The sequence below is a fragment of the Passer domesticus genome, chromosome 8 (assembly GCF_036417665.1).
Source record: "Passer domesticus isolate bPasDom1 chromosome 8, bPasDom1.hap1, whole genome shotgun sequence".
Taxonomy (NCBI): Eukaryota; Metazoa; Chordata; class Aves; order Passeriformes; family Passeridae; genus Passer; species Passer domesticus.
This window is the reverse complement of record NC_087481.1, coordinates 9,134,424-9,162,361: the sequence shown is the minus strand read 5'-3', so window position 1 is coordinate 9,162,361 and position 27,938 is coordinate 9,134,424. Positions and strand designations below refer to the sequence as shown.

Sequence of the window (27,938 nt, the reverse complement as noted above, 5' to 3'; positions counted from 1 at the left end):
CATTGTTGGGGTGTCCTGTGCAGGGCCAGCAGTTGGACTCCAGGATCCTGATGGGTCCCTCCCAGCTCATCCAATTCTGTGGATCTGGGGCAACAGGGGGCTGGTGATGGTTGCCCACTAAGGATTAGATTTGTCACAGGCCCTCAGAGGGGTTCCATGGGGACGTTCCAAGTCTCTCCAAACTGTTCAAGAGCTGGAATGTCACTGGCAGAGACAGGGTCTCCATGGACACATCCCAGGGGTTTCTGGGGATGGTAAAGAGGTTTTAAAAGGGGATGGGGTCTCCTTCTGATGAAGGCAAAGTCTTCCTCAATTTGACCTCTTTACATATGACTTGTTGGCAGGCATTCCAACCCCATGGTCATAGCTCAAATTTCAGGTTCGAGGTGCAGGCCATAGTCGTCTCCTTTTCAACAATTCAATCCACATCCCATCCTGCTGCTTTAAACACAGTAAAGACAAGCAGGTGATTTCTGACAGGCAGATATATTGCCCTGGTCTTAACTACTTTATCTGCTAATAATTGACTATCCCTTATTATTTCTACTTCTCTTGCAATACTCTCCCCCCTAAATCTAAATCTAGGTAACTTTAGATTTTAACTCTTGCGACTTCTTTTAAACCCTTAATTCACCATCCCCAGCCCCCTGTTGCCATGCTCAGTCCCTTGGCAGCTCCATGCAGACCCCAGGCCAGGGGTGGTTGCCATGGACATCAGCTCAGGCCTGCAGCCAGAGCCCGTTGCCATGGCAACCATTGGCAGTCCCATCCCCAGGGTCATGGGACCCCAGATCCACAGAACTGGCTGAGCTGGGAGGGACCCATCAGGATCCTGGAGTCCAACTGCTGGCCCTGCACAGGACACCCCAACAATGCCAGCCTGGGCCTGGCAGCGCTGGCCAAATACTGCTGGAGCTCAGAGAGCCCTGGAGCTGGGAGCCTTCCCTGGGGAGCCTGGGCAGTGCCCCAGCAGCCTCTGGGGAAAAACCTTTTCCTGAGATCCAACCTGAGCCTGCCGGGACTCAGCTGCAGCCGTTCCCTCCAGTGCTGTCCCTGGGCACCAGAGGGAAGAGGTTCCCACAGCCCCAGCCAGGGACCCGCTCCCAAAGCTGTTGCCATGGCCAGCAGGGCTGGGACCAGCTGGGATGCTCGGTTTCCACGGGCCGGGGTTCAGAAATGGGATTCCCCAATTTCCTGCTCCTGCTAAAACCGCGCTGCTGCTTGCTGTCATCCTGCCTTCCATGGAAATCACAAAAATCAAGGATCCCTGGCAGGGATAAGAACAATTTACTGGGAACAGCAACAAGATAAAGAACAAACAAGAACAGAAACAATACTGGTAACAGAAGGGAAAAGAAAAACTATTTACAGGGAAAACCAAAACACAACTCACTGGATCATCCTGGCCACATATTTCCTCCGGCCTGGGAAGGACACCCTTCTCCTCGGGGAGAGAGAGAGACCCTTTCCTGCTGCTGGCAATGACCTGAGGAGAGCATAAATGCAATGATACGGCCCTTGCCAGACCCCCATGTTCTTCAATCCTGCATCAGGTCATTGGCAGGGGTAGGAAAAGGGACAGGTGTCTTCCCAGCATGGATTACAATGAACATGGATCACAGGTCTCTTCCCAACATGGGTCCTCCAATTGGGTATGAAGCTGGAGCCAGGCACGAAGCTCTCCCCTCAGCGACATTTGCAGGGCTTGCCTTACCGGTGCTTCCGTAGGTGTCTCTTCAAGTCAGAGCTCTGGGTGAAACTCTTCGCACACTGGGGACACTCGTAGGGCCTCTCCCCAGTGTGGATGCGCCGGTGCCTGACGAGATGGGAGATGTACTTGAAGCCCTTCCCGCAGTCGGGGCAGCAGAAGGGCCTCTCATCTGTGTGAATCCGCTCATGTATGAGGAGACTGGAGCTGGTGTGAAACCTCTTCCAACACTGGGCACACTCGTAGGGCCTCTCCCCAGTGTGGATGCGTTGGTGGGTGATGAGTTCTGAGCTGCACCTCAAGCCCTTCCCACACTCCCCACACTCGTAGGCCCATTCCCCAGTGTGGATCATCTGGTGGCGGATCAGGGTGCTGCTCTGCCTGAAGCTCTTCCCACACTCCAAACACTTGTATTGCTTCTCCCCATCATGAGGCTGCTCCTGCATCACCAGCTCTGAGCTCTGGCTGAAGCTCTGTCCACCTTCTTGGCACAGGGTGGGGCTTTCCTCCGCAGAGCACCCTGAGCTGGGTTTGGAGCCCCTTCTCCTGTGGGATCTCTGGAGCTTTCCCTCTCTGTTGGATTCCTGGGCCGTCGAGCTGCTCAGAACAGCCTCTTCCATAAGGTTCTTCTGTGGGGATTTGTCCTCCCTGCTCTCCATCCTCAGCTCCTTGTCTGGGGGAGGAAGGACAAGGAGAGGATGGGATTTGCCTCCCTGCCAGAGGGAAGGGCAGGAGATCCCCCAGTCCATTCCTGGCAGGACTATGTCAGAAGTGGGGTTGTCCTGCAGCCAGGGGAATTGCTGGGCTGGGAGATGGAGCAGATGAGAAAGGGAAAGGGGCACTGACTTCCTCCTCACCTGCCTGCGTGTCCCGGGGCTTCTTCCTCTTCCTCACAGCCTCCTCCTCCATCCGGCCAGGGTTTGGGAATGAGAAATCCTGGTTTGGGGAGAAACATAATGTATGAGCACATTGGGTTAGGGGCTTCCTCCTGCCCAAGTCCATCCCTAGTGTTGCGGAACATCCACAACGAGCCCCTGTGAGCAACCTGCACTCCCAGGGCCCGGAGCACGCTTGCTTAACCTGCTGATGGACAAGGCCAGAGGCAGGTCTGTGTGCACAGCTCCAAACTCAGCTCATTGCAATGCAGAGGGTCCAGGCACAGAGACAAAATGGGGCTGAGGACACAGGGTTTGATAAGGGGGGAAAGGGGCGGGTCTGAGGGCCAAGGGCCAATGGGAACTGAGCACAGGTGGTGCAGAGGAGGGGCAGCCAACTGGGGAACCAATGAGGTAACAGGGGCGGAGCATTGCAGTAAACCAGGACCAATGGGGTACAAGAGAGGGGAGAACATTCTAGGGGAGTACATATAAGGAAAAAAGAGCAGCTGGACTGGGTGATACCAATGAAGCCTGCTGCATTCACATGAGCCTGCAAATGCTGATGGTGAGAGCATTGTCCTCAGAGGGGTGTCTCTCTCTGACCCTGGTCACCTTTGCCCTGAGGTATTGCAGTTCCAGTGTTGGGCCCCTCTGCCTCCACACTCTAGAAGTCACTGGGAATCTGGTGCCCATGTAAACCTCCAAAACACCAAGATTTGGTCTCCCAAAATACACAAATGACCAAGATTCAGCAAAAACACCCAACCCTGGATTTCCCCTCTCTGGTCTCTCTACTTTGGGCTCCTGGAGGCCCCCCTGTCTGGGTTGCTGTGGGTCAGGTTTGTATTGGTGTTCCCCTCTCTGGGCTGCTGGGGCTCCTGGCAATCCCGCAGGTTCCCCTTCTCTGGGCTCACCACTTTGGCATCACAGGCATCCCAGGGCTCAGCACTGTCCGGGGTCCCTGTTTCAGGGTCCTGGGGTATCCATGGGTCCCCCTGCCCATGCTGCCAACGTGTCCAGGCTTCTGGAGCACCCCCAGCTCTCGCATTGCCCGTTTCTGCTCCCCCCAGGGCCGGTTTCCCTGCCAGCCCTGCCGGTCCCGGGCGATCCCCAGGTGGCTCTGGGCTGACAGTGCAGCCCCTGGGCCGGGCAGAGCCAGCCCCAGCACGGGGGGACCGTGCATCCTCCGCTGCCTCGGCAGCCGCGCCCAGCGCCGGGCACAGAGCTCGGGCAGCCCCCGCCGCCCCCTGCCCAGGGAGCCCCGGGACCCCCGCAGCCGGGGCCGGCTCTGAGCGAGGCGGCCCCGAGCCCGGCTGCGTGGCCAGGGGAGCACGGCGAGCCCGGGGCCTCTGTGCCAGCGCTTCCCCCGCTCTCCCTCAGCCTTTGCCCGGCCCGGCCCCCGAGCACAGAGCTCTGCCCGGGGCTCCCGGCCCGAGGGGCGGCTCCGGGCCCGCCCGGCCGCTCCCGGCTCCCACAGCCCGCCCGGGGCCGCCAACAAAACATCCCAGCAACAAATCCACAAACCAACCACTGCCACCCTGTCCTGCTGCGCCTTCCCAGGGACCCCAGCCCCGCGGCAATGCCCCCGGTGCCTCGGGACAAAAAGCTGCTCCAGCCCAGCCCCTCGGCAGCCCCAGCTGCGGCCCGTCCCTGGCACAGCGATCCCGGCAGCTGCCCCGCTGTCGCAGCTGCGGCTCTGGAGCAGGGAGGCTCTGCGGGACCCCCGGGCTGGGCCCCCTCCCAGCCCGTGCCCACCCCGCACCTTCAGCCCGGCCTCTCTCGCTGCTCCGGCTCCTGCACAGTGCCCGCTCTCCATTCCTTGGCCCCCTGGGCTCTCCTCTGGGGCTCCTACAACACCCTGCAATGGAAAACAACGAATTTTGGTGCTTCCTTGCCAGACCACAACTGAAACTTTGTTCCTTTTGCCTGGCAGCAGAGACCCCCAGGGCGTTTTCTGCACACAGTCCCAGCCCCCAGCGCTTGCTGAAGGCGCTCCCTGCAAATGTCACTGTGCCAAGGCCCTGTCCTTGCTGTCACCTGCTGGGGCTGGCCATGCACAGAGCTCCTGGACTTGCATTTCCAGCTGCTGTGCAGCCAAAGCTGAGGCATCTGCAGCTGCCTGAGTGCAAAAACTGGAATAGGAGCCTCTCTCTAGGGGGAAATCTCCCCCTCCTGTGCCAGCCCATGGCAATGCTGCCATTCTCTGCTGCTGCTGCTGCTGCTGCTGCTGCTGCTGGGGCAGTCGGGGCTCTGGCTGAGCAGCAAAGGTGACCCTGAGCCAGGAGCTTTCCTTGGCTGCAGCAAAGCCTCGGCACCCAAAGCCCTTCTCGGCGCTGTGCCCCGAGCCAGGAGGGATTGTGCCAGCCGAGCTGACCCGAAATTTCTTCTCCCAGGCAGCTTTAGGACACGCAGCATGGAGAAGCCAGAGCCCACTCTCAGCTTTGTGCAGCCCTCCAGAAGAATCCTGTGTGTGAAGCAGCCTGGGAACAGGGTTTGGTGTCAGGGGAGGGGAACTCGGAGCCCTTTTCTGCCTTGTGGGCTGAGGCTCTGCATTTGCAATGGCCCTGCAGCTGCCAAAGGGGCTCAGCTGAGAACAGTTCTGCTGAGAGCCTGTCCTAAACCTGCTTTTCCTGCAAATGTGTTCAAAGGAATCCTCATTTTTTGCAGCCCCAGGTCTTGTGTGTGGGCAGGTGTGACTGCTGAAGGATGGAAGACCTCTACTTGGAAAAGTATTTTTTTTTTCGTTTTTTTTTTTTTTTTTTTTTTGTTAGATTTGGTGTGGTTTCTTCTTTGGGGTTTTTTTGGGTTGTTTGTTCTTACTGGGGTTTTGGTTTTGTTTTGTTTTGGATTTCTTTCTTTCTTTGGGTTTTTGTGGGGTTTTTTTTTTTGTTTGGGTGGTCGGGTGTTTTTTTTGGTATGTCTTTTCTTTTCTTTTCTTTTCTTTTCTTTTCTTTTCTTTTCTTTTCTTTTCTTTTCTTTTCTTTTCTTTTCTTTTCTTTTCTTTTCTTTTCTTTTCTTTGTGGGGGGTGTTTTTTCAGGTTTTTTAAAATTAATTCCCATGTCAGCTCTGGGCAGAGCTCTGTAACTGTGTCTGACACTTGTCTGTGGCACTGTACAGGTGGCCAGGGGGACCTTCCCCGAGCTGTGTGCAGAGGAATCCACATCAGCCCAGGCTGGGCTGGGCAGTGGCCGCTCAGTTCCATGGACTGGAAACGGCTCTGGACGCTTCCCTTGGAGCGTCTGCAGGGAGGGAACGCTGGGGCTGTCACCGCTGGGGTGTCACAGACAGGGGAACGCTGGGGCTGTCACCGCTGGGGTGTCACACACAGGGGAACGCTGGGGCTGTCATCGCTGGGGTGTCACACACAGGGGAACGCTGGGGCTGTCACCGCTGGGGTGTCACACACAGGGGAACGCTGGGGCTGTCACCGCTGGGGTGTCACACACAGGGGAACGCTGGGGCTGTCACCGCTGGGGTGTCACACACAGGGGAATGCTGGGGCTGTCACCGTTGGGGTGTCACAGACAGGGGAACGCCGGGGCTGTCACTGCTGGGGTGTCACACACAGGGGAACGCTGGGGCTGTCACCGCTGGGGTGTCACACACAGGGGAACGCTGGGGCTGTCACCGCTGGGGTGTCACACACAGGGGAACGCTGGGGCTGTCACCGCTGGGGTGTCACAGACAGGGGAACGCCGGGGCTGTCACTGCTGGGGTGTCACACAGAGGGGAACGCTGGTGCTGCCCCGCTCCTGCCCTGTCCCCAACAGCTCTGCCAGCGCCTCGAGGGGACACAAAGGCTGAGTCAAAGGGTGAGAATTGCAGAAGGGGCTGAGCTGGGAGGGACCCATTGGGATCATCAAGTCACAGAATCACAGAATTGCTCTGTTGGAAGAGACCTTCAGGATCATCGAGTCCAACACAGCCCTAACACCTCAACTAGACCATGGCACCGAGTGCCCCGTTCTGTCTTTTTTTAAACACATCCTATCCTTTTTTAAACACATCCGGGGGTGGTGACTCTACCACCTCGCTGGGCAAACCAATCCTATACTTTATTACCCTTTATATAAAAAACTTCTTCTTAATATCCAACCTATATTGGATAAGCTCAGCTGGTCCTTGGCACAACTTAAGACTGTGTCCTCTGGTTCTGTCAGTTGCTGCCTGGAGAAAGAGACCAACCCCCACCTGACTACAACCACCTTTCAAGAAGTTGTAGAGAGTGATAAGGTCACCTCTGAGTCTTCTCTTCCCTGGGTCCCTCAGTCGTTCCTCACAGGATTTGTGCTCCACACCCCTCACCAGCCTTGTTTCCCTTCTCTGGACACGCTCCAGCCCCTCCATGCCCTGCCTAAATTGGAAAGCCCAGAACTGGACACAGCACTCAAGGTACGGTGCCAGAACATGGGAATAATGCCAAGTACACCAGTGCCAAGTGCAGGGGAAGAGTGACCTGCCTGCTCCTGCTGGCCACACCATTCCTGATCCAGGCCAGGAGCCATTGGCCTTCTTGGCCACCAGAGCACACTACTGGCTCATGTCCAGCCTGCTGTCGAGCAGGACCCCCAGGTCCCTTTCTGCTTGGGCACTGTCCAGCCACACCATCCCCAGCCTCTGGCATTGCAGGGGGTTATTGTGGCCAAACTGCAGGACTTGGGACATGGAGTTATTAAACTCCATCTTATTGGACTCTGCCAATCCATCCAACCATTCCACGTCTCCCTGCAGAACCCCCCTACTTTCCACCAGATGGACACACGCTCCCAGCTCAGTGTCATCTGCAGTTTTACTAATTAAAGACTCAATCCCCTCATCCATGTCATCAATAAAAATATTGAACAGAGCTGGCCCCAGCACAGAGCCCTGAGGGACAGCACTGGTGCCTGGCTGCCTGGATGCAGCAGCGCTCACCAGCACTGTCTGGGCCGGCCATGCAGCCAGTTCTGAACCCAGCCCAGAGTGCTCCTGTCCCAGCCCTGGGCTGCAGCTTTTCCAGGAGTGTGCTGTGGGAGACAGTGCCAAAGGCCTTGCTGGAGTCCAAATAGACACATCCACAGCCTTTCCTGCATCCACCAGGAGGGTCACCTGGTCATAAAAGGAGACCAGCTTGGTCAAACACGACCTACCCCTCCTAAACCCTTGCTGGCTGGGTCTGATACCCTGGCCATGCTCTAAGTGCTGGGTGATGACACTCAGTACAAACTGTTCCATTTCCTTTGTGGGTACTGAGGTCAGGCTGTCTGACCTGTAATTACCAGGATCGATCCTCCTTCCCACCCTTGCTGTGAATGGGTGTCACATTGGGCAGCTTCCAGTCATCTGGAACCTCCCCAGTGAGCCAGGACTGCTGGTAAATGATGGAGAGCAACTTGGCAAGCTCATCTGCCAGCTCCCTCATCACCCTGGGGTGGATCCCATCTGGTCCCATAGATTATGAACATCCAAGCAGCTCAGCAGTTCTCTGACTGCCTTCTCTTGGATAATGGGGGGACCATTCTGCTCCCTGACACCATCTACCAACACAGGAGGACAGTTGTCCTGGGGACAAGCCGTCTTCCACCAAAGACTGAGGCAAAGAAGGTGTTAAGCACTTCTTCCTTCTCCTCATCTGCAGTTACTAAGTTCTCTCCCTCATCCAGTATAGAATAGAGGTTGGTCTTTCCTTTCCTTTTACCATTAATATACTTGTAAAAACATTTTTTTATTATCCTTTATAAAAGTTGACATTTTAATTTCAAAATGAACTTTGGCCTATCTGATTTTTTCCTATATTCTCTAGAACCCCTCTTAAATATTTCCTGAGATACCTGACCCTCCTTCCAAAGAGGATTCATCCTCTTTTTATTCTTAAGGTCCTCCAAAACCTCCCCTCCCCCTCTAGGCTGGGCAATTGCCTCGTCGCCTCATCTTTCAGCACACAGTGACAGTCTGTTCCTGTGCCCTCAAGGTCTCTGTTTTGAAGCACATCCACTTTTCCTGAACCCCCTTGCATTTAAGGGCTGCTTCCCAAGGAACTCTTTGAATAAGCCTCCTAAATAGGCCAAAGTCTGCCCTCTGAAAGTCTAGTACAAAAGTCTTATTAATGTTCCTCCTGACTTCACCAAATATCAAGAATTTTATAATCTCATGATCACTCTGCCCCAAGTGGCCTCCAACCACCACATCTCCCACCTGCCCATCTCTATTTGCAAACAACAAGATCTAACGCAGTACCTCCCCTGGTGGGCCCACCCACCAGCTGTGACAAAAAGTTGTCCTCCACACACTCTAAAAATTTCCTGGACTGCCTCTTTTCAGTTTTATTAAGTTCCCAGCAAATGTCTAGCAAGTTGAAGTCACCTACAAGAAAAAAGGCTGATGATGCAGAAACATTCTCTAGCTGCTTAAAGAATGAGTTGTCCACCACTTCTTCCTGGCTGGGTGGACGATAACAGACTCTCAATAGGATGTCAGCCTTGTTGGCCTTTCCCCTAATTCTCACCCACAGGCATTCAACTCCATCCTCATTAGTTTCATTACCTGTGGTGTCCAAAGCCTCCCTAATATAAAGGACCACCCCTATCCACCTCTTCTCCCTTTTGTATCTCTCCTGAAGAGCTTGTAGCCATCCCGTGCAGTGCTTCAGCCATGTGAGTCATCCAACCACATTAGCATTGTGGCAATTACACCACAGCTCTGCTGCTGCACCGTGGCCTCCAGCTCTTCCTGTTTGTTACCCATGCTGTGTGCACTGGTATCCATGCACCTCAGCTGGGCTGCTGATTTCACGCCAAACTCAGGCTTACCACCCTGGGGCCTGCTTCCAGACAGCCCAGCTGCATCCCCTTCCTCCTTCAATCCTAGTTTAAAGCTCTCTCAACAAGTTCTGCCAGTTCACTAGCTAAAATTCTTCTGCCCTTAACAGAAGGATGGAGCCTGTCTGGTTCAAGCAGACCAGCTGCCATAAAAGTTGCCCCGTGATTAAAGAATCCAAAATTCTGCAGGTAACACCAACCCTTGAGCTACTTGTTAATAATTTGAGCTCTCCTATTCCTTTCACTGTTCTTCTTAGACACCAGAGGGACTGAGGAAAAGGCTACCTGTGCCCCTGTCCTATTAACCACTTGTCCCAGTGCCGTAAAGTCCCTTTTAATTGTCCTGACTCTCCTGTTTTCAATCTCATCACTGCCAGCCTGGAGTATCAGCAGTGGCTAATAATCAGAGGGCTGAATCAGCCCAGGCAGTCTCTCAGTGATATCCCGTACCCAGGCCCCAGGGAGGCAGCAGACCTCTCTGTGGGGTGGGTCTGGGCGACATATGGGGCCTCTGTTCCCCTCAGAAAGGAGTCACCCACCATGATTACCCTTTTTTCCTTTTTGATGTTAGAGGTGGTAATCCTCACGGATGAATCAGAATTGGGAGGCTCACTGGGTGGATAATTTTCTTCTAAATCATGTGGCTGACTCTCCAGATCCAGGGGCTCATACCTGTTCTAAGTGGCGCCTGACTTGGGAGTAGGGATCAGGAGGAATTTTTATTATTACCTCCTCGAGTAGATATCCACTCCCACTCCCCTTCATCTACCAGGTATTCTTCTATTGTCTGAGAGTAAGAGGTATAGAAGACAGTGGGAACCAAGGAGAGCATTGCTGCACTGCCAGATCTCATGGAACCAAGGATCCACTGGGACACTGTAGGGCCTTGGGGTACCAGGTCACCATTGTGACACAGTGGGGCCCAAGGATCCAAAAGACTTTGTGACACCAAGGAACCAAAGGGACATTGTGACACTGGGAAGCTTAATGGAATCATGGTGGCCATTGGGACACTCTGAAGCCTCAAAGAACTGTGGTGACACCAAGCTGGGTGTGAGTGTGGATCTGCTGGAGGGTAGGAGGGCTCTGCACAGGGCCCTGGACAGGCTGGATCCAGGAAACAAATCCAACAAGGTGAGGTTGAACAAGACCAAGTGCCGGGTCCTGCACTTTGGCCACAACAACCCCTGCAGCACTACAGGCTGGGGACAGAGTGGCTGGAGAGCAGCCAGGCAGAAAGGGACCTGCAGGGACTGATGGACAGCAGGCTGGACATGAGGCAGCAGTGTGCCCAGGTGGCCAAGAAGGCCAATGGCTCCTGGCCTGGATGAGGAATGGTGTGGCCAGCGGGAGCAGGGCAGTGATTCTTCCCCTGTGCTGGGCACTGGTTGGGCAGCACCTCGAGTGCTGTGTCCAGTTCTGGGCACCCTGTGGTGGGCAAGAGGAAGAAGTTTGTAGCAGGAACAGTAAAGAAAGCCAAAGTGAATCAAAGGAAAAGCTCAGGGCAGTTTGGGACTGGCTGCCAGGCAGCCCTGGCTCTGAGCAACAGCGTCTGCAGTGGCACAGGAAACTCCCAGCTGATGGGAACAAACTTTCTGGCTGACTGCAGAGGCCAGGACAAAGCGGAGTGGTTTCCCTGGTGTCCCCCAGCCCTTGCTGGCCCCAGGGGCTGATGGCATTTGTGCTCCCTCAGGTTCATGTCCCCACAGCAGCAGCATGGGGGTGCTCCTGCCTGCTCTGTGCAATGCAAACAGGGGCTCCTGAGCCAGTGCTGCTGTGGCTGTGCCTGCAAGGATGCGGCACCTCTGTGAGCTGGGGGAGAGGCCAGGGCTGCAGAGGGGGGATGTTGTTGGCAGCTCCATGAGGATGCTCTGGGACGCTGCCCTGGGCTGTGCAGCGCATTGGGGATGGATCAGCCCCTGCTCTGCTGCTCCTTCCCGTCTCCCCAGGGCCCTTGCAGAGCCCCAGCCATGCTGTTTGCCCCCAGCCTGCCCACGGCCAGCCTGGGGCTGCTCACCCTGGGGCTTTTCTGTGCTGAGCATTGGCCTGGCCGTGTTCTTGAGAGAGCCTGGGCAAGGAGCCTGCAGCCCCCAGGGCCTGGCCTGAGGCGTCAGCGCTGCCCCAGCAGTGCCCATGGCCTGTCCCTGCTGCAGCCCCGGCACTGCCACCCCCAGGACTGTGCCCGGCCCCGAGAGCACTCAGGCCCTGCAGCAACACCAGGGCCACCAGGGCAGCGGGGCAGGGCCACGGCAGCAGCACTGCCAACACCAAGTGCTGCTGCTGCTGCTGGGCACAGCTGCTGTGCCAGCACTGATCTGCCCCAGCTCTGCACACAGACATTGATGCTGCAGCTCCAGAGATAGCAAGAATAGAGGGATCTCTGGAGAAAACTCTGCTGGGAGATCCTTTAGTTCTTTTAAAGTCACTGAGAACACTGCTCCTCATTGTCACAGTCTGGCCACAGGGAAGGTGGAGAGAAACAAAGTCAGAAATGGCAGAAACAATCATCTAGCTTTAGGGAGAATATAAAAAAAAGACAGGGAAATCAAAGAACCAAACCAACAGAACTATCAAAAATTAATTTTGTTACAAGTGATTTGCAGAAATTGGCAATCAGTTTAATGCTTCCTAAGATGTCCAGTCATCAGTCTCCACACTGCAGCCTTGAGCTCCTGGTTCCTCAGGCTGTAGATGAGGGGATTCAGGGCTGGAGGCACCACCAAATACAGAACTGACACCAACAGATCCAGGGATGGGGCGGAAATGGAGGAGGGTTTCAGGCAGGCAAATACCGCAGTGCTGAGAAATGCATTTCTCCTGCATTTTTCCTTTACAGATTATTTCAGTCATCTCCTGAGAGGTGCAGATGGTTCTGGGGCTTTTCATGAACTGACTGTACTCTTGATTTAGATGGAGACTGTAGAATTGATTTCAGATGTAGAAGAATCTGAAGTGAGCACAGAAACAAACTCCCTCTGTCAGCCCATTTTCATCTTCTAGATCACTTTCAAGATGTCCTTGGGGGTGTTGGAATGATGATCACACAGCTCTCCACTTCTGGCTGCAGGCTCTGCAGATTCTTTCTTTGCATTCAGTCAGGCTTGCATTCCCCAGGAGTTCTTGGTAGCCTGTCATGTTTTCTTAGGGTAGAACAGTAACAATGAAAACCTTACCAATGGCACAACTGCCCAGCCCACAAGGAAAAGAAAAGAACAAGCTGCAAAATTCTTCAAATATTTGTCCTGCTTTGCTGCAAGTGTTGTGCTGCACACACAGTGTGGAAAGCTGCAGTTGGTGGCAACCTTGTGACAGAAGCTGCACCTCGTTCTCCAGGCAAGGTTCTTGGAAAAAGCAAACAGGATTGAGGAGAAGATTCTGGTAAAACTGAAAGAGCTTTTAAGAAATTAAATGAAAATTGAAACAATTCAAGACGTTTTTCTCTATTTATTTTTATGCTCCCCTTTTCCATCTTGCACTAGTTGTCCATCCCATTAATTCCAAACAGATCTCACCTCTAAGATCCACGAGTTGGCAAGTTTTAGACATTTTAACATACCATGACCTGCACACAGTTTGACATCCCCTTTTTTTCTTGGAAAGCAATGTTTGAGAGGTAAGTGCAGTGTTTGTGTCAGGTACAAATTCTGCAATGAGGGAACACGCTCTGAGAGTGTTTGACCCTCAGCAGGGACAATGCACAGCAGGGACTGAGGGGATTCCTGAGCCACTGTGCAGGAGTCCAGACTCTGGCTCTTGGCTGAACTCGGCAAAGTTCCCGTGTTTGGACAGGCTCAGGGGCTGCCCTCGGGGAACGTGGGGCTCGGGGCGGGGGCGAGTGGGCAATGGACAAACGGACACGGGGACAAACGGCCCCGGAGCTTCAGTTGCAGCAGCGGCAGCAGCAGCGGCAGCAGCAGCAGCGGCAGCAGCAGCAGCAAGAGAAAAAACTTTAGATTCCGTTCTCCTCTCCCTCTCCCTCCCCGCTGTCCCGCACCTCTCCTGCTCTCCCTTTCCCGGTCTCCCCTCCTCTCCCCGCCTCCCTCTCCCCGTGCCCGGCCGGGCCATGCCCCCGGCCCGCCCCCGGCCCCGGGCGGGGCTGCCCCGTGTCCGCCCCCGGCCGTCCCACCGAGGTCTGGTCCCAGCCCGGCTCCCGCCGTGCTGGCGCTGGCGCTGCTGGGCGGGGTTCAGTGCCTGGGGCGGCATCGCCGGCTTTTGGCTCCGCCTGGCCCGAGCCCGGCCCCGACCCCGACCCCGACCCCGACCCCGGCCCCGGCCCCGGCCCCGGCCCCGGCCCCGACCCCGGCCCCGGCCCCGGCCCCGGCTCCTCCCGGGGCCCGCGGAGGACACACGCGGCCCCGCCGCTCCCGCCGCCTCCGCTGCGGCTTGCCCGGCCCGAGCTCCGCCGCTCGGCAGCGCGGCCCCCGGCCCCGCGGCTCCCGGGTCGCGTTGCAAGGAGCGAACGCCGGGGGATGGCCGGGCCGGGGCGGGTGAGGGGCGCTCGGGGGCCGTTGCTGGCCCCGGGCCGAGCGCTGACAGCCGCGTCCCGCCCGCAGGGAAGGCGCAGGAGTCCCTGCAGGAGCGGTACCGGCTGGGTTCCCTGCTGGGGTGCGGCGGATTCGGCAGCGTCTTCGCAGCAACGCGGCTCTCGGATGGCGCCCCGGTGAGCGGCGGGGCCGGCGGTGGGCGGAGGAGGAGGGGGCGCAGGAGGAGGAGGATGGGGCTGGGCAGGGGCGGGCGTTGAGCTCAGCCCGCTGCTCCCCTTGGCTTGCAGGTGGCCATCAAAAGGGTGCCTCGGAACCGCATCTGGCATTGGAGCGAGCTGGTGAGTGAGCCGGGACAGCGGGAGAAGATGGGCCGTGCCGGGCGGGGATGAGCCGAGCCCCGGCAGGGTGGAAGCCGCCAGGACATCTCGAGGGAGAGCGGGCGTGGGGCCATCGCAGGGCGCAGAGCATCCCGGACTGGCTGAGGGGTTGCCCAGCCCTGGCCCAGCATCGGCCCCACTGACGGCATCGTGCTCCTCCTGCAGCCCGACGGCACCAGCGCTCCCCTGGAGGTTGTGCTGCTGGACAAGGTGTCCACTGGCTTCCCCGGTGTCATCCAGCTGCTGGAGTGGCTTGAGCTCCCCAGCGACATTGTGATGGTGCTGGAGCGGCCAGAGCAGTCTCAGGACCTCCTGCATTTCATTCAAGCACGGGGGTTCCTGCGTGAGGAGGTGGCGCGGCAGCTGTTCCGCCAGGTGCTGGAGGCCGTGCGGCGCTGCACCAGCTGCAGGGTCCTGCACCGCGATATCAAACCAGAGAACATCCTGGTTGACCTGGCCACCGGGCAGGCCAAATTGATTGACTTTGGCTGTGGCACCTACCTGCAAGAGACAGCCTACACTCACTTTGCAGGTGAGCCTACACAGGGCTGTGCTCCCGCTCCTGCCATCTCACGGCCCAGCATCTCACAGCCCAAGCTGGGTGTGGCAGCGGGGATTCTCCCTTTTGCTGCCACTCAGGGGACTGAATCTGCAGCTGAGTTGCTTTAGAGCAGGGCTGGGTGGGGAGCCATCTTCCAGCCCTGCTGGCAGCCTTTGCCCACCACTGTGCCCAGGACTGGGGCTGGGCTGGGGCAGCCAGCCTGACAAAAACAGCCGTGGGTGGGGGTAGCAGAGAGGGAGGTCAGAACCTGTGCCCCAGCCGGTTTGTGTGCAGGCAAGAGGAAGGGCTTGGACTGCTCCACTTGCCCTGTTTGTCTTGCCTTTATAATATGTTTGGGGCAATGCAGACAGGGAGAATGAGGGCATGGTTTTTCCCCAGCACGCAGTGGGTATTTCCTTTGCATGTGATGGTCAGGCCTAGCCAGGGCTTCCACTGTCCCCTTCCCACACCAGTGGCTTCTTTTGCAATCCCAAGTTTGTACACCAGTCCCAGATGCTGGTGAGAGGACAGTGGTCACCCTGTGTGCCACTGATGCAGCCCCCGCTTGCCCAGGGATGCTGGGGCCAGGCTGTGGGAGCAGCAGCATCCCCCTGATGAACTCCATCTGTATTCCACAGGAACACCATCATACAGCCCCCCGGAATGGACCCGCTTTGGCTGGTACCATGGCGAGCCAGCTACCATCTGGTCCCTGGGCATCCTGCTGCATGAGATGGTCTGTGGGAAGATGCCTTTCAGGAGGGGCTGGAACTTCAGCTGGGGCCAGCTCTCGCTGCCACAACGGCTCTCTCCAGGTGGATCCTCTTCTCTGGGCATGGGTGCAATACCAGTGCTGGGAGACAGCAGCGGGCTCGGGAGCATCCCGCTCTGGCAGCTGCTGAGGAGGTGGCACATGTCCTGCTCTCCCCCAAAACCAAGAATTGATGGGAAAGTTCAGGCCCAGCTCAGCGCATCCAGCATGGCCTGGGCATGGGAATAGTGGGGCAAAGCAGACAGGAGCCTTCTCCAGCTGACGGGCAGTTTCTGGTTTCTCTCCCCAGAGTGCCAAAATCTGATTGGGTGGTGTTTATCCATGCACCCCTTGGCCAGACCCTCATTAGAAGAGGTGTTCTGTCATCCTTGGATGCAGGATATTCGTCTGCCCTAGAAGAAGGGAGAGAGCCACAGGCACACTGTGCTGCAGGGCCCTGGTAAGTTACAGCTGCACACATGCCTTGGCAATGAGAAGCAAAGAAAGCCAGCCCGTGTCACTGCACCAGGGTCATGGGATGGGAACATGCAGCCCTTGTGCTGGAGCTGAGCTGCTCTGCCCAGCCCTGGTGGCTGCCATCCAAGCAGGTTTTGCTTGTCCTGGTTCCCTGACAGCTGGGGCCCTGGGCAGAGCCCTGACAGCCTGGTCTCACCCCAGGGAAGGAGAAGGAGCCCCCAGAGAAGCTGTACCGGGTGGGGCTGCTGCTGCAGGAGACAGCGAGGATGACATGAAGGATGACATGAAGGATGACAACCTCTTCCTCAACCTGGCCACCAGCAGTTGAAGGTGATGCACTTTGATTGTGGCACCTTCTTCAAAGCCAAACTCCACAGGGAATTTGCAGATGAGTCCCCACGTGGGGAAATGCTCCCAGATTTGGGTATTGCCCAGCCTGGCTGGGAAGCAAAGGTTCCCCTTTTGCTGAGGCAGATGCAGCTGATCCTTCAGTCGGCTGCCCAGCTGCTTTTGGCAGGGCTGGGGGCATGGGCTGGGGTGGGTATGAAATGGGAGTGGGCTCCTGGTCCTGCCAACAGCCCCCAGCACCCACCGTGCTCCAGGCTGGGGCTGGGGCTGGGGCAGCCAGACCAACACAAACAAACCCCCATGGTGGGAGCAGAGGTGGGACTCCCAAATCTGTGCACAGGTGCTTTGCTGTGCAGGCAAGGAAGGGCTTGGGCAGCTCCACTGCCCTTGTTTGCTTTGGGATCACGGTTATTGTGGGGGACAGTGCAGGGGGAAGGGAGAAAGCCTGGGCTTTGCTCACACATGGCTGGGTTTTTCCCTGGCTTGCAGGGCTTGGGCCTTCCTCAATCCCCTCACAGAGATATGATTTTTCCCTTTGTTCTTTTTTTCCCTTTTTGTCTGTAATCTATTTTCAACAATTTGTTGTTTGTTTTTCTAGAGGTAGCATTCTGGTTTGTCCAGTCTGGATCGGGAGGTTCTTGGGAGCAGCTGCGGCATGGATGGGCCGTGCCCTTGGAGCAGGCTGAGGACATCGTTTGGGACCAGCTTTTCTTCCAGCCATGGATGGCATGAGGTGGGTCCCCGTCTGCTTGGCAGGGTGGGATCAGAGCTTTTGGGAGATGGCAGTGAGCACAGGAGCATCCTGCTCTGGGCAGCTGCTGAGCAGGTGGATGTGCCATGGCTGGCTGCAGGCTGGGCACATGTCCTGCCCTCCTGCCCTGCTCCCAAAGGCAGCACTGATGGGCAGCTCTGGGCACTGCTCTGGGCACAGCCAGCATGGCCTGGGCACCACGGGCAGCTGGGACAAGGGACAGGAGCTTTCAGCTGATGGGCGGTTTCTGCTTTCTCTCCTTGCAGCCGGGCTCTGCGGATGCTGAGGCTGCTCTGGGCTCTGCCAGGGCTCTGCTGGAGCTCAGCACCGGGCCGGAATCAGCCAAAGAAGAAATGGTGTCACCTGCAGCACAGGCTTGCTTGAGCATTTTGACAACGCAGCTCAAGTTTGCAGAGTGTACACCTCCAGAGGAAAACAAGACATCCCCCAAAAATTAAAATTGTTCAATACCTTCTGAAATCAAATCAATCTGGGATGACTCCAAATGACATTTTTCACCATGCTCAAGATGTAGCTCAGCCCTTCTCTGAACAGTTCTCTCCCCCACCTGCCTTTTACTTCTCAAATGCTCCCTTTTTTTCCCCAGTGAATTCCCAGCCCATTGCTGTCTCCATCACTCTGTTGCCTTCCTTGATGCCCCTGACCACAAGGAAGGCCGAGCCCCAGGTTTAGGGACTCATGCTGTCACTGGCTGAGGAGCAGCAATGTCTCAGAGGTCCAGTGGGATTTTAGTGTCATTCAGAGCCACTCTCCAGCCCTCAGCTCTCCTCACTGCTGAGTTCCCACTCCCTTTTCCTGGTCCTTGCAGCAGGATGAGCTCTGTGAATCCCTTTGAGCCTCCCCACACTTCCCAACCTATGCACCCACCTCAGTGAGGCTGAAGCTGAAGCTTCTCTGTCTCCTCTGGCACTCCAGTCCAGTCCCCTGTGTGGGGAGCCCCAGCCCCAGAGCACAGCACACAGCAGTGCAGTCCAGGCTGGAGCAGCTGCCCTGCAGCCCTGGCTTGGCTGTTTGTGGCAGCTGAATGCTCCCTGTTTCCAGCTGTCCCTGCAGGATGGCCCCAGGGCAGAGCCCAGCCGGGCTCCCACTGCAGCCCCTGGAGCTTGGGGCAGACAGTGCTCCCAGAGCTGAGGTTCATGGGGAGCACCCGGAGCTGTGCCTCGCACTCAGTGCTGGCAAGTGTTGTGTTCTCATCTCCTGCAGCCTGAGGGGAAAACAACCTGTGCTGCCAGGCCAGCACTGCCCCTCTGGACAGGGAAAAGGCTGAAGAGCATTCCCATTCCAGAGGAGCTGGTACTGAGCCTTGGCAGGGCCCAGCCCAGCTTTTCTTGGGGCAGAGGGAGAACAAGGGGCAGCTCCCTCCCACCCCCAGCCCAGGGACCCCTCCAGCCCCAGGGCTTGGGGCATTGTCAGCACCTGCTGCTCCAGCCACCGCTTCTGCTGGCCCTGACAGCAACACCCAAACTGGGGCTGATCCCGAGGGAGCAGCAGCAGGGCCTGGATCTGATCCCTGACTCTGGGGCAGGGCTGGACAAATGCCCCCACAGCAGCAGCAGCAGCAGCACATGGAGCTGACTTTCAGCACAGCCTCTGCCACTCTTCCCTCCCGTGTGCAGCGGTGTCACAGCAGCCTGAGGCACCTGGGAGCCCCCAGTGCCAGCAGGGACTTGAGATGGCAGCCCTGGGCTCCTGGAGGTTGTGCAAGGAACAGAGCTGGGGACACCCTGTCCATGGGGAGCTTCCAGATGGAAAAGGCTGCTGTGCCCAGGCAGCTCCAAGGCCACAGCAAGGAAGGTCTCGACCACTGGATCTGTGCCAGTCCCACAGTCCTGGGCAGCAGCCACTGAGCCCTGGGGGAACAGAGGGCACAGCAAGAGGGACAAAACCAGGCAAGGTCAGAGACTGGAGAGAGCCAGACCTGGGAGCAGGAGCAGCTGCTCCATTTCACTCATGGAAAAAGCTCTTGGCTATTTCAAAGCATTGAAATGTGTGAAGGGCAGAGAGGAGGCCACAGCAAACAATGCTCCTGTTTCCACACCCTCTCCTCTCTGTGTCCCAGAAGGAATTGGATGGACTGTGTTCTTCTCTCCAAGTCGTCTTGTTCAGCATGAGCAGCTTAGCACCAGGAGCTGAAGGAGCTGCAGCCTCAGACCACAAGAGCTGGGAAGGAGGAAACTTTTTTACCAAATTAATGCTGCCAACATGGACCTGGATGATTCCAGCTGATGGAAATTATAGAATCCTTTCTGTTGGAAAAGACCTCTGAGCTCATCCAGTCCAGCTGTTCACCCAGCAGTGCCAAGCCCAGCACTAAACCACGTCCCTGAAGTGCCAAGGCCTGGACAACAGCCCTGAGTGAGGCCTGAACAGCAGGCCCTGAGCCAAACGTGGCCTCTGGATGAACCTTCCAACCAAAGGTCATCTTTTTATCTGCTCATTAATGAAATATGCATGGTCATTAGCACTGTGATAGATGTAGCCACTCATTAGTGAAACATGTATTGACCTTTCTGTATTTAGAAACTGGAAAAGGCCATGAAATCTGACATCTGGCCTTGTTTGGGGCTGACGGATCAAAGTCACCTCCCTTGGCTCCTCCTTGGGCACTGGCCAGGCTTTGGAAGGAACCCAAGAGGAGGATGAAAGCAGATGTTGCCACACTAGAAGTGCTGTCAGTTTGTTCATTCAGCACTGTCAGAGCTGGGCCCTCTCCCAGCGAGGTTGGAGCCTCACCTGTGGCTGGAGGCACCTGCAGGAATTCCCAGTGTCCAGGAGTGGCTCTGCAGCCCTTGGCTGGGACAACTTCCCCCAGCTGCTGTGTGGATCTGGGGGATGCTGAAGTGTGAGGGGTACTGGTGCTGGATCTTTCTTAATCACTGCTGCAATCTTTGGTGCTGATGGTTGGGTGCATTGCTGAGCTGCTCCTTTTGTGATCCTTTGCTGCTTTGAGCTGCAGTAAATGACACTGATTCCTTCAGTTGGGAGTCTGTGCCTTTGGTGCTCACCCTGCCCACTGGTAAATCAAACTGGCACAATCTGGCCAGATCACAACAAAATGTCACTTGTTAAATGTAAATGTGAGGAATCAGTGCCATCAGAAATTCCCAGATGGGAAGCCCTTCCCTGGAGTTGGCTGGCTCTGGAGTGGGCTGAGGTCGCAGCACTGTGTGAGCAGTGGGGCAGTTGGTTAAAAGAAGCTGAACCCCTGGATGTCTTAAAATGCATCCAAAAATTGCATATGGAATAAGGAAAAGAACTTGTGGGTTTGGGCAAACAAAGATGTATTTGTTAACAGTACCTTGGAAACAGCACCTTCAGAAGGAACAGTTATTATTGGAATGCTCCCGCATGGAGCAACAGAAGACGGTTTTAATCTTGAGCTTCGATGTATTTCTGCAAGTGAAATATTAATATCATAAACAACTGTATACATGTTTCTAGTAGTATAAGACCTTAATATATCTATTGCTATATCTATTTTATATGTATGTCTATACCTATCTAGCTATATCTATATTGCTATATCAATATCTATATCTACATATAAAATAGTAATAATGTGAAATAGTGCTGACAATCCTAATTTGGTAGCTTTGGCTGCTCAGGGATGTAACACTAAACACTCTACAGAAAAGGATTGGCCAGGACCCTAATGTCAGAGGTAAACTTTGTGAGATTGTATACAATGAAAAAATGAGGAGGGGATAAAATTGTCTATTTTTAAAGGGTTTGCTGATACTGTGATGCAGAGTGCTTTGTCTGTTACTGTGAAAAATACCGTGATTAAGACTGCAGGGTTTTTCATGAACCAGACTATCCTCAAGCTGCAGGATTGGTTGAACAGGTGAAGGGGTTGTTAAAAGAGCAGTTGAAAAAATGAGGAGATGGGAACCTGCCCCCATGGAGAACCCATCTCCCAGATGTGCTCCATGCCCTTAACAATGGCCCACTGGGGAAATGGAAACCCCCTGGCTGTGCACAGCTGCACCCAATTTGCACCTACAACCATGGGCAGTGAGACTTGGACTGCCTGGGAAATTGTTCTGGGTGTGATGGCCCCTGGCAGGGCCAGCCCAGAGGCTGCAGGGCTGGACCTTCATGCCTTGGAATTAATTAGCATAAATCAGAAGCAATTGAGAGTTATAAATACCAAAACAGTAATTCAGATTCATCCAGGACACTTTGGTTTGATAACTGCTCACTGGAGCTTGGCCTTGAAAAGTGTTCATGTGATGGGAGGAGGAACTAATGCAGATTATCAAGGAAAAATTAAAGGAATTGTGTTAAAAATAGTGAACAAAATTGGATTATTCAACTACAGAGTAGCACTATTACTGATATTGTCAGTTTTTAAAACAATTGGAAAAAAGGACATCCGTCTCAAATCACTGCTGTTGGTGTAGATAAAGGGTTTGGATGCAGCAGTCCTAATAAAGGAGCAAGAGTGTGGCTCCATAGGCCAAAAGGTCGTCCAGAGGCAGCTGAAGGAACAGCTCTGGGGAAAGACAGCACTGTTTGAATCCTGAAACCTGGGCAGGAACAATGGGAATGTGTCCCTGCAGCCAAGTGTGAGAACAAGGAGATGTTACAGGATACTATTTTACACATCCTGCCAGAACAAATCTCCCTGTTTGCCCCAATGGCCCCTTTGGAAAATGCTCTGATCCATAGGGCTCCATGTGGAGGTTGCTGTGACACTGAGGGACTTGCACACAAATTCCATCCAGGAGCCTGGGTGCCCCTCATGGACTGGGATCCAGCCCCCTTCCAGCCAAAGGGGAAAGGGCCCCACCAAGCCTTGTTATCCACAGATACCGTGCTAAATATGAACAGCAAAGGACTTGGGGGCATTGTTCTGGAATTAACATGGTGCCAGCTCCATGGACAACAGAATTATTGTTCCTAACCCAAATGAGACTGAGGAAAAAGAATGATTAACCGTGTCACTGAAGTACTGCTGATGTCTGTAAGTTGTGTCTTGAGAGTCAGCCAGAATTTTGGTTGCCACGAACACCTCTACAGTTTCACCAAGGATTAGTCATTAAATTCTTATGAGAATGTAAAGATCAAAGTAGCCAAAATACTCAATGTATCTAATTTCTGGAAATGTTCTTAGATGATGTTGGGAGGAATGGGGTTCCCTTGGAGGGCCCAGGGAGGAGCCCTGGATCCATCAGCACCCCCCAGTGGGAAATAGGAAATCAGACCTTTGGTACTGGGAATGGGAGCTGCTGCGTGTATGGAGACTGCCCATAAACAGCTTCCTAAAGGATGGTTTGAGTCCTGTTTCCAGGCAATGCTGATGCCTCCCTTGAGGGTCCTTCAGCAACAATCACAAGGAAGAGTTGGGGCCAAGAGAACATTTTCCACCCAAGGAGTGCCTTTAATCTCAGAAAACCAAAGATTCTAGTTCACCCTGTGCCCCATGTGCACTGCCTCATCCTGTGGATTTTACAGTAAAGGGCTTAATAGATTATTAGAAGAAATAGCAAATGATCCTGTTAAAATATCCAATAGCATATCCCAGGAACTCCAACAAACACAAATGGGGCTCTACAGAACCACACAGCCTGGGATTATCTGCTTGCTGGCCAGGGAGGAACCTGGGCTCTCATGGGATAGGAATGTTGCACTGCTATCTGAGGGGTTTGAAGGCCAACACTCAGGAATCAGCTTGACAGAAAAGGCAGTAGAAGAGTGGCAGCAAGAAGAAAATTTTTCTTGGTGGCGTTAGCTTCATGGCTGCCAAATTGGAGGCTGCTGTGAAATGAATTTGTGACAGTCATTTCATTGTATCCATTACAGTGTGTGCAGTTGGTGTGTTATGATTCCATGTTACAGTTGTTGTGACACTGTGCTGGAAATGGAGTACTGAGACTTGTCTAAAAATTGACACAGTCTAAAGAAAAAGGGGACATTTGATAAAATAACAGAGAATAGCAACTATTTAGGGCTGTTTTAAAAGGAATGTGAATTATAGCTCTGAGTAATGAATTTGAACAGCACTTAATGGAAGAACAAGATGCAATGCCTTTATGACTAATTCCTAAATCTAAACTATGTTGTTGAAAGAATTGTTATGAAGGTGGTAGTTCATCTGCAGGTTAAAGGACCAATTGAAGTCCTGAGGCCTCAACACCAGATCCTGTGTCAGGCCTGGACACCAGGCCCCGAGGCAAACCTGACCTCTAGATGAACCTTCCAACCAAAGGTCATCTTTGTATCTGCTCATTAATGAATCATTATTAGCAATATGATCTCTGTATGTGTTCATTGGTGAAATGTGGATTTACCTTTGTGTATTTAAAACTCAGACAAGGCCCCATCTGGCCTTGTTCGGGGGCTGAAGGATCAAAGTCACCTCCCTTGGTTCCTCCTTGGGCCCTGGCCAGGCTTTGGGAGGAACCCAAGAGGAGGATGAAACCAGATGTTCCCACACTAGAAGTGCTGTCAGTTTGTTCATTCAGCACTGTCAGAGCTGGGCCCTCTCCCAGCGGGGTTGGAGCCTCACCTGTGGCTGGAGGCACCTGCAGGAATTCCCAGTGTCCAGGAGTGGCTCTGCAGCCCTTGGCTGGGACAGCTTCCCCCAGCTGCTGTGTGGATCTGAGGGATGATGAAGTCTGAGGGTAAATGATGCTGGATCTTTCTTAATCACTGCAGGCAATATTTGGTGGTGATGATTGGTTGCATTGCTGAGCTGCTCCTTTTGTGATTCTTTGCAGGTTGTATTACAATAAATCACACAATTCCTGAACTTGGTGTCTGTGTCTTTGGTTCTGACCCTGCCCACCAGCAAAACAGACACTATGGGCCCACAGAACCAAAGGTGCCTTATGACACTGCAGGCCTCCTGTGACCAAGGGGACCAGAGTGACACTTTGGTCCTCATGGAACCATGGAGATCATTCTGACACTGCAGGGCCCACTGTTTTCCTCTCCCTTCCCCAGCCTAGCCCTGTCTGGCCCTGCAGCAGGAACTGCAGGCACTGGAGGTCAGAGACAGCCACTCTGGGTCTGGAATGCTCAGCAGATGCTCAGCTCGGGCAGCTCCTGCAGCCCCAGGGCCAGCCCCGCTGCCCAGCCCAGCAGCAGAGTTGGCCCCGGGGCTCCTCAGGCAGCTCCTGCTGGCCCAGGGACAGGGCAGCCTCTTGCCAGGGCTCCTCTGCACACCCACGGGCTCCTGCTCTGCTCCTGGCCCATGCCAGCTGCCCCCAGAGCCTGTCCCAGGGGAACAGGTCTGGGCTGGCCCCAGCAGCCATTGCTGCAGCCCCTGCCCTGCTGCCCAGAGCCCCGAGCTGGGGCTGCTGCTCTGCAGAGCACGAGGGCTGTGCTGCCCGGGGCCCTGGGCTGCCTCTGCTGGGCTCTGCTGCTCAGCCTGGCACACAGAGGCAGCTGATGGTGCTCCCTGCACTGACCCCCTCCCACACAGGCTCTGCGGGGCATGGAGGGGGCTCAGAGGTGCCTGCCTTGTTCCAGGGCTGCCAGAGGGGCTTGGGGCTGCCCTGGATCCTCCTGGGGGAGTTCCCTGAGGGTCAGAGCAGGCAGTGCCCAGACTCCTTTCCCTGGGCCTGCTGTGTCCCTGGGCTGCAGAGCTCTCCTGGCTCACAGCAGACATTCAGTCCTTGATCTCGGGGTGAGCCCAGCCTGGCCAGGCCTGTGCCCAGTGAGCTCCACTCCCTGCTGGTCCCTGGCACACACTGTCCCTGCAGGTCCCCTGTGTTCTCCTGGCAGCTCCCAAGGCCCTCCAGACAAACCTTCCCCTGCCATCAGCCCTGGCACAAGCTGCAGAGCCCCAGGAAGGTTCAGCTCAGACCATTCAGCATCTGATGGGCACTAGCCACCAACAAGTAAAACCTGATCCAGACCTGAATTCCCTGAAGGCCACCCTGGGCCTCCGATCTCATCCCACTGAGCCCTGGGAGAACAAGGAACACAAGGAGCCTCTTTGAGAGTCCTGAGAGTGACTCTGGATGGGAGCAAAGCCTCCCTGCCCTGCGCTCAGGAGATGCCCTTTGCTGGTGGAGCTGCTGTGCTGGAGCCCAGCTGTGTCCCAGCAGTGCCCATGGCCTGTCCCTGCCTGAGGGCACAGCACGGACACGCAGCAGGACAGTGACCAAGCTGCCAGAGCACTCCGGCCTTGCACCCACAGCAGGGCTGGCAAGGAGAGGGTGGAGTTGAGCAGAGCAGATGTGGAAAGAGGCAGGACCATCGTCCCTGGCCGTGCTGCTGTGCTGGGAGCCCCTTCCCTCCACCTCTGCTCACAGGCACTGCCCCTGCAGAGCCAGAGAAGGGCTGAGGAAATGCCTTGGAGACACAGCTCAGGACAGCCACTGGTTTTTATTCAAATGCACAGGGAACAAGCCTCCTGAAAGTCTTTGTGTTACAAAAGAAAAGTAGATGTTCATGTAGAAATACTCAGAGTAGTAGTACAATATTTTATAAAAAAAATTTAAACACAGGAAAAAAGAATAAGAAAAGGTCCCAATGAAAAAATTGACAAATAGAAAAATAAAGGCCAAGATTGTAAGGAGTTACATTCTGAATGTTCTGGAGCAGAAAAGACGGACTTTATTGTCCCTGAAAAGATAGGGTCATCATTTTCTGCAGGGCATCCTGGAGCTCCTGGTTCCTCAGGCTGTAGATGAGGGGGTTCAGTGCTGGAGTCACCACTGAGTACAGAACAGAGACTGAGAGATCCAGGGATGGGGAGGAGATGGAGGGGGGTTTCAGGTGAGCAAATGCTGCAGTGCTGATAAACAGAGAGACCACAGCCAGGTGAGGGAGGCAGGTGGAAAAGGCTTTGTGCCGTCCCTGTTCAGAGGGGATCCTCAGCACAGCCTTGAAGATCTGCATATAGGAGAAAACAATGAACACAAAACAGCCAATTGCTAAGGAGACAGAAAACACAATGAGCCCAAGTTCCCTGAGATAGGATTTGGAGCAGGAGAGCTTGAGGATCTGGGGGACTTCACAGAAGAACTGGCCCAGAGCATTGCCATGGCACAGGGGCAGGGAAAATGTATTGGCCGTGTGCAGCAGTGAATAGAGAAAGGCACTGGCCCAGGCAGCTGCTGCCATGTGGGCACAAGCTCTGCTGCCCAGGAGGGTCCCCTAGTGCAGGGGTTTGCAGATGGACACGTAACGGTCGTAGCACATGATGGTCAGGAGATAAAACTCTGCTGAAATGAAGAACAGAAAGAAAAAGAGCTGAGCAACACATCCTGTGTAGGAGATGTTGCTGGTGTCCCAGAGGGAATTGTGCATGGCTTTGGGGACAGTGGTGCAGATGGAGCCCAGGTCGCTGAGGGCCAGGTTGAGCAGGAAGAAGAACATGGGCGTGTGCAGGTGGTGGCTGCAGGCTACGGTGCTGATGATGAGGCCGTTGCCCAGGAGGGCAGCCAGGGAGATGCCCAGCAAGAGGCAGAAGTGCAGGAGCTGCAGCTGCCGCGTGTCTGCCAATGCCAGCAGGAGGAAGTGGCTGATGGAGCTGCTGTTGGACATTTGCCGGGGCTGCACATGGGGACCTGTTCATGGAGAAAGGACAGTGCCAAGTCAGGAGACGCTGCTTTGAGCCAAACCTGGGCCATCCCCTCTAGCCTGCCTTGCTGGGACTCACCCACCCTTGTTCCTGCTCTGGGAAATCCTTCCCCCAGGTCCCTGCCTGAGCTCCAGTTGTGCTGGCTGAGTGTGCCAGGAGCAGCCAGGCTTGTGCATGGGGACACCCAGGAGAGCAGCTCTGAATTTGGAAGGGCACAGCAAGGAGATCCCCGGCTGTGCCCATGATGGGATCTCAGGGAGGGGGCTCAGCTCATTCCCCTTTCCCATGGACTGCTTTGCCCACAGCCCCACAGGTCTCAGGGAAGCTTGGACACCCCATTCCCATGGACATCCCTGCCTGGCAGGAATGCCAAGGGCAGTGCCTGACTCAGCTGCTTCAAATGCCAGAGCCTCCCTGAGAGCAGCAGATAACAGTGACAATATCAGGGCAGGGCAGAAACAAGAGAAGATGCTGTGGTGCTGTGCCTGAGAGGACAGGGCAGAGACAGCCGGGCACTCAGGACAGTGTTCCCGTGCCCAGCTGTGCCCGGCACTTCCCACACACCAACAGTGCCCTCCTGCCCCAGCACTGCTCTCCTCAGCCCCCTCTCCTTCCCTGAGCATCTCCCTGGGCCTGGACATTCCCTCCTGAGAGGAGCCTTGTCCCTGCCAGCGCTCACAGAGCCCATCCCACCCTGTGTGCCCTGGCCCCGGCCCTACAGAAACCTGCCTGTGTGCCGGGCCCTGGCTGGGGCAGGCTCTGTGTGCAGGTGGGCAAGGGCAGCTCAGGAGAGCCCTGCTGGGCCCTGCAGAGGTGATGCTGCTGCTGTCCAGGGCTGAGGAGTGGCTGAGGGCCCTTTGGGAGGCTCCCAGCAGAGAGACTGACCACCCAAAGTTACAGTTCTGGAGTCTCTGTAAATGTTCAAACATTCCTTTGATGATCCTGCTGCGTCCCTTTCAACTCAGAATGTTCTGTGATTCTGGGATTATAATTCCTATTCTGCCTCTCTCATCCCCCTGTTGTCTATAATCAAAAGAGTAAAAACCCCTTGCAGCAGTGTTAGAACAGTAAAGTAAAAACCAGACCTTTATTGGAAACTTCCATGTGTCCCAGTGGGGATGGGGCACACCTGGCCTCTGATTTCAAATATTTATTAATGTTGAATAATTGGGGTATTTAATAGGAACATCCAATAGCAGATTGAGTTGTCCCAGTTACACACCCCTGGGTCAACCCATTGGGGTAGGTCCAAGGGCTTCTTTGCAT

General features: G+C 55.1%; 2 protein-coding genes across 4 annotated transcripts in view; both read right to left on the bottom strand.

Moving 5' to 3' along the window:
• The window catches only part of LOC135305654 (glutamic acid-rich protein-like), a 217,310-nt gene that overhangs the window by 147,174 nt on the left and 42,198 nt on the right, over nucleotides 1–27,938 (bottom strand). The gene's annotated exons all lie outside the window — the stretch shown is intronic.
• On the bottom strand, nucleotides 1,138–10,238 carry LOC135305651 (zinc finger protein 239-like). 3 transcript variants are annotated; one of them, XR_010366670.1, is made up of 5 exons: nucleotides 10,114–10,238; nucleotides 4,349–4,444; nucleotides 2,566–2,644; nucleotides 1,394–2,381; nucleotides 1,138–1,267 (listed from the first exon to the last, which is right to left on the bottom strand). XR_010366670.1 is itself a non-coding variant. In XM_064429393.1 (4 exons), exons 1-4 carry the CDS (start codon nucleotides 10,147–10,149, stop codon nucleotides 1,711–1,713), a joined length of 882 nt encoding a protein of 293 aa, XP_064285463.1. In that variant the 5' UTR covers nucleotides 10,150–10,238; the 3' UTR covers nucleotides 1,145–1,710. The 3 variants fall into 3 exon arrangements, 2 of the variants coding, with proteins under 2 accessions (XP_064285463.1, XP_064285464.1); XM_064429393.1 differs by having other exon boundaries at nucleotides 1,145–2,381; XM_064429394.1 differs by lacking the exons at nucleotides 4,349–4,444; nucleotides 10,114–10,238 and adding an exon at nucleotides 2,754–3,550 and having other exon boundaries at nucleotides 1,145–2,381.

Excerpts from the sequence above, each read along its gene's own strand:
- LOC135305651 (XM_064429393.1), bottom strand. The coding sequence starts at position 10,149 with ATGAAGGGGAGTGGGAGTGGATATCTACTCGAGGAG. Across the intron at positions 4,445-10,113 it reads GTGGATATCTACTCGAGGAG|GGTGTTGTAGGAGCCCCAGA; the intron begins GTAATAATAAAA and ends TTTCCATTGCAG. Across the intron at positions 2,382-2,565 it reads GCCCCGGGACACGCAGGCAG|ACAAGGAGCTGAGGATGGAG; the intron begins GTGAGGAGGAAG and ends TTCCTCCCCCAG.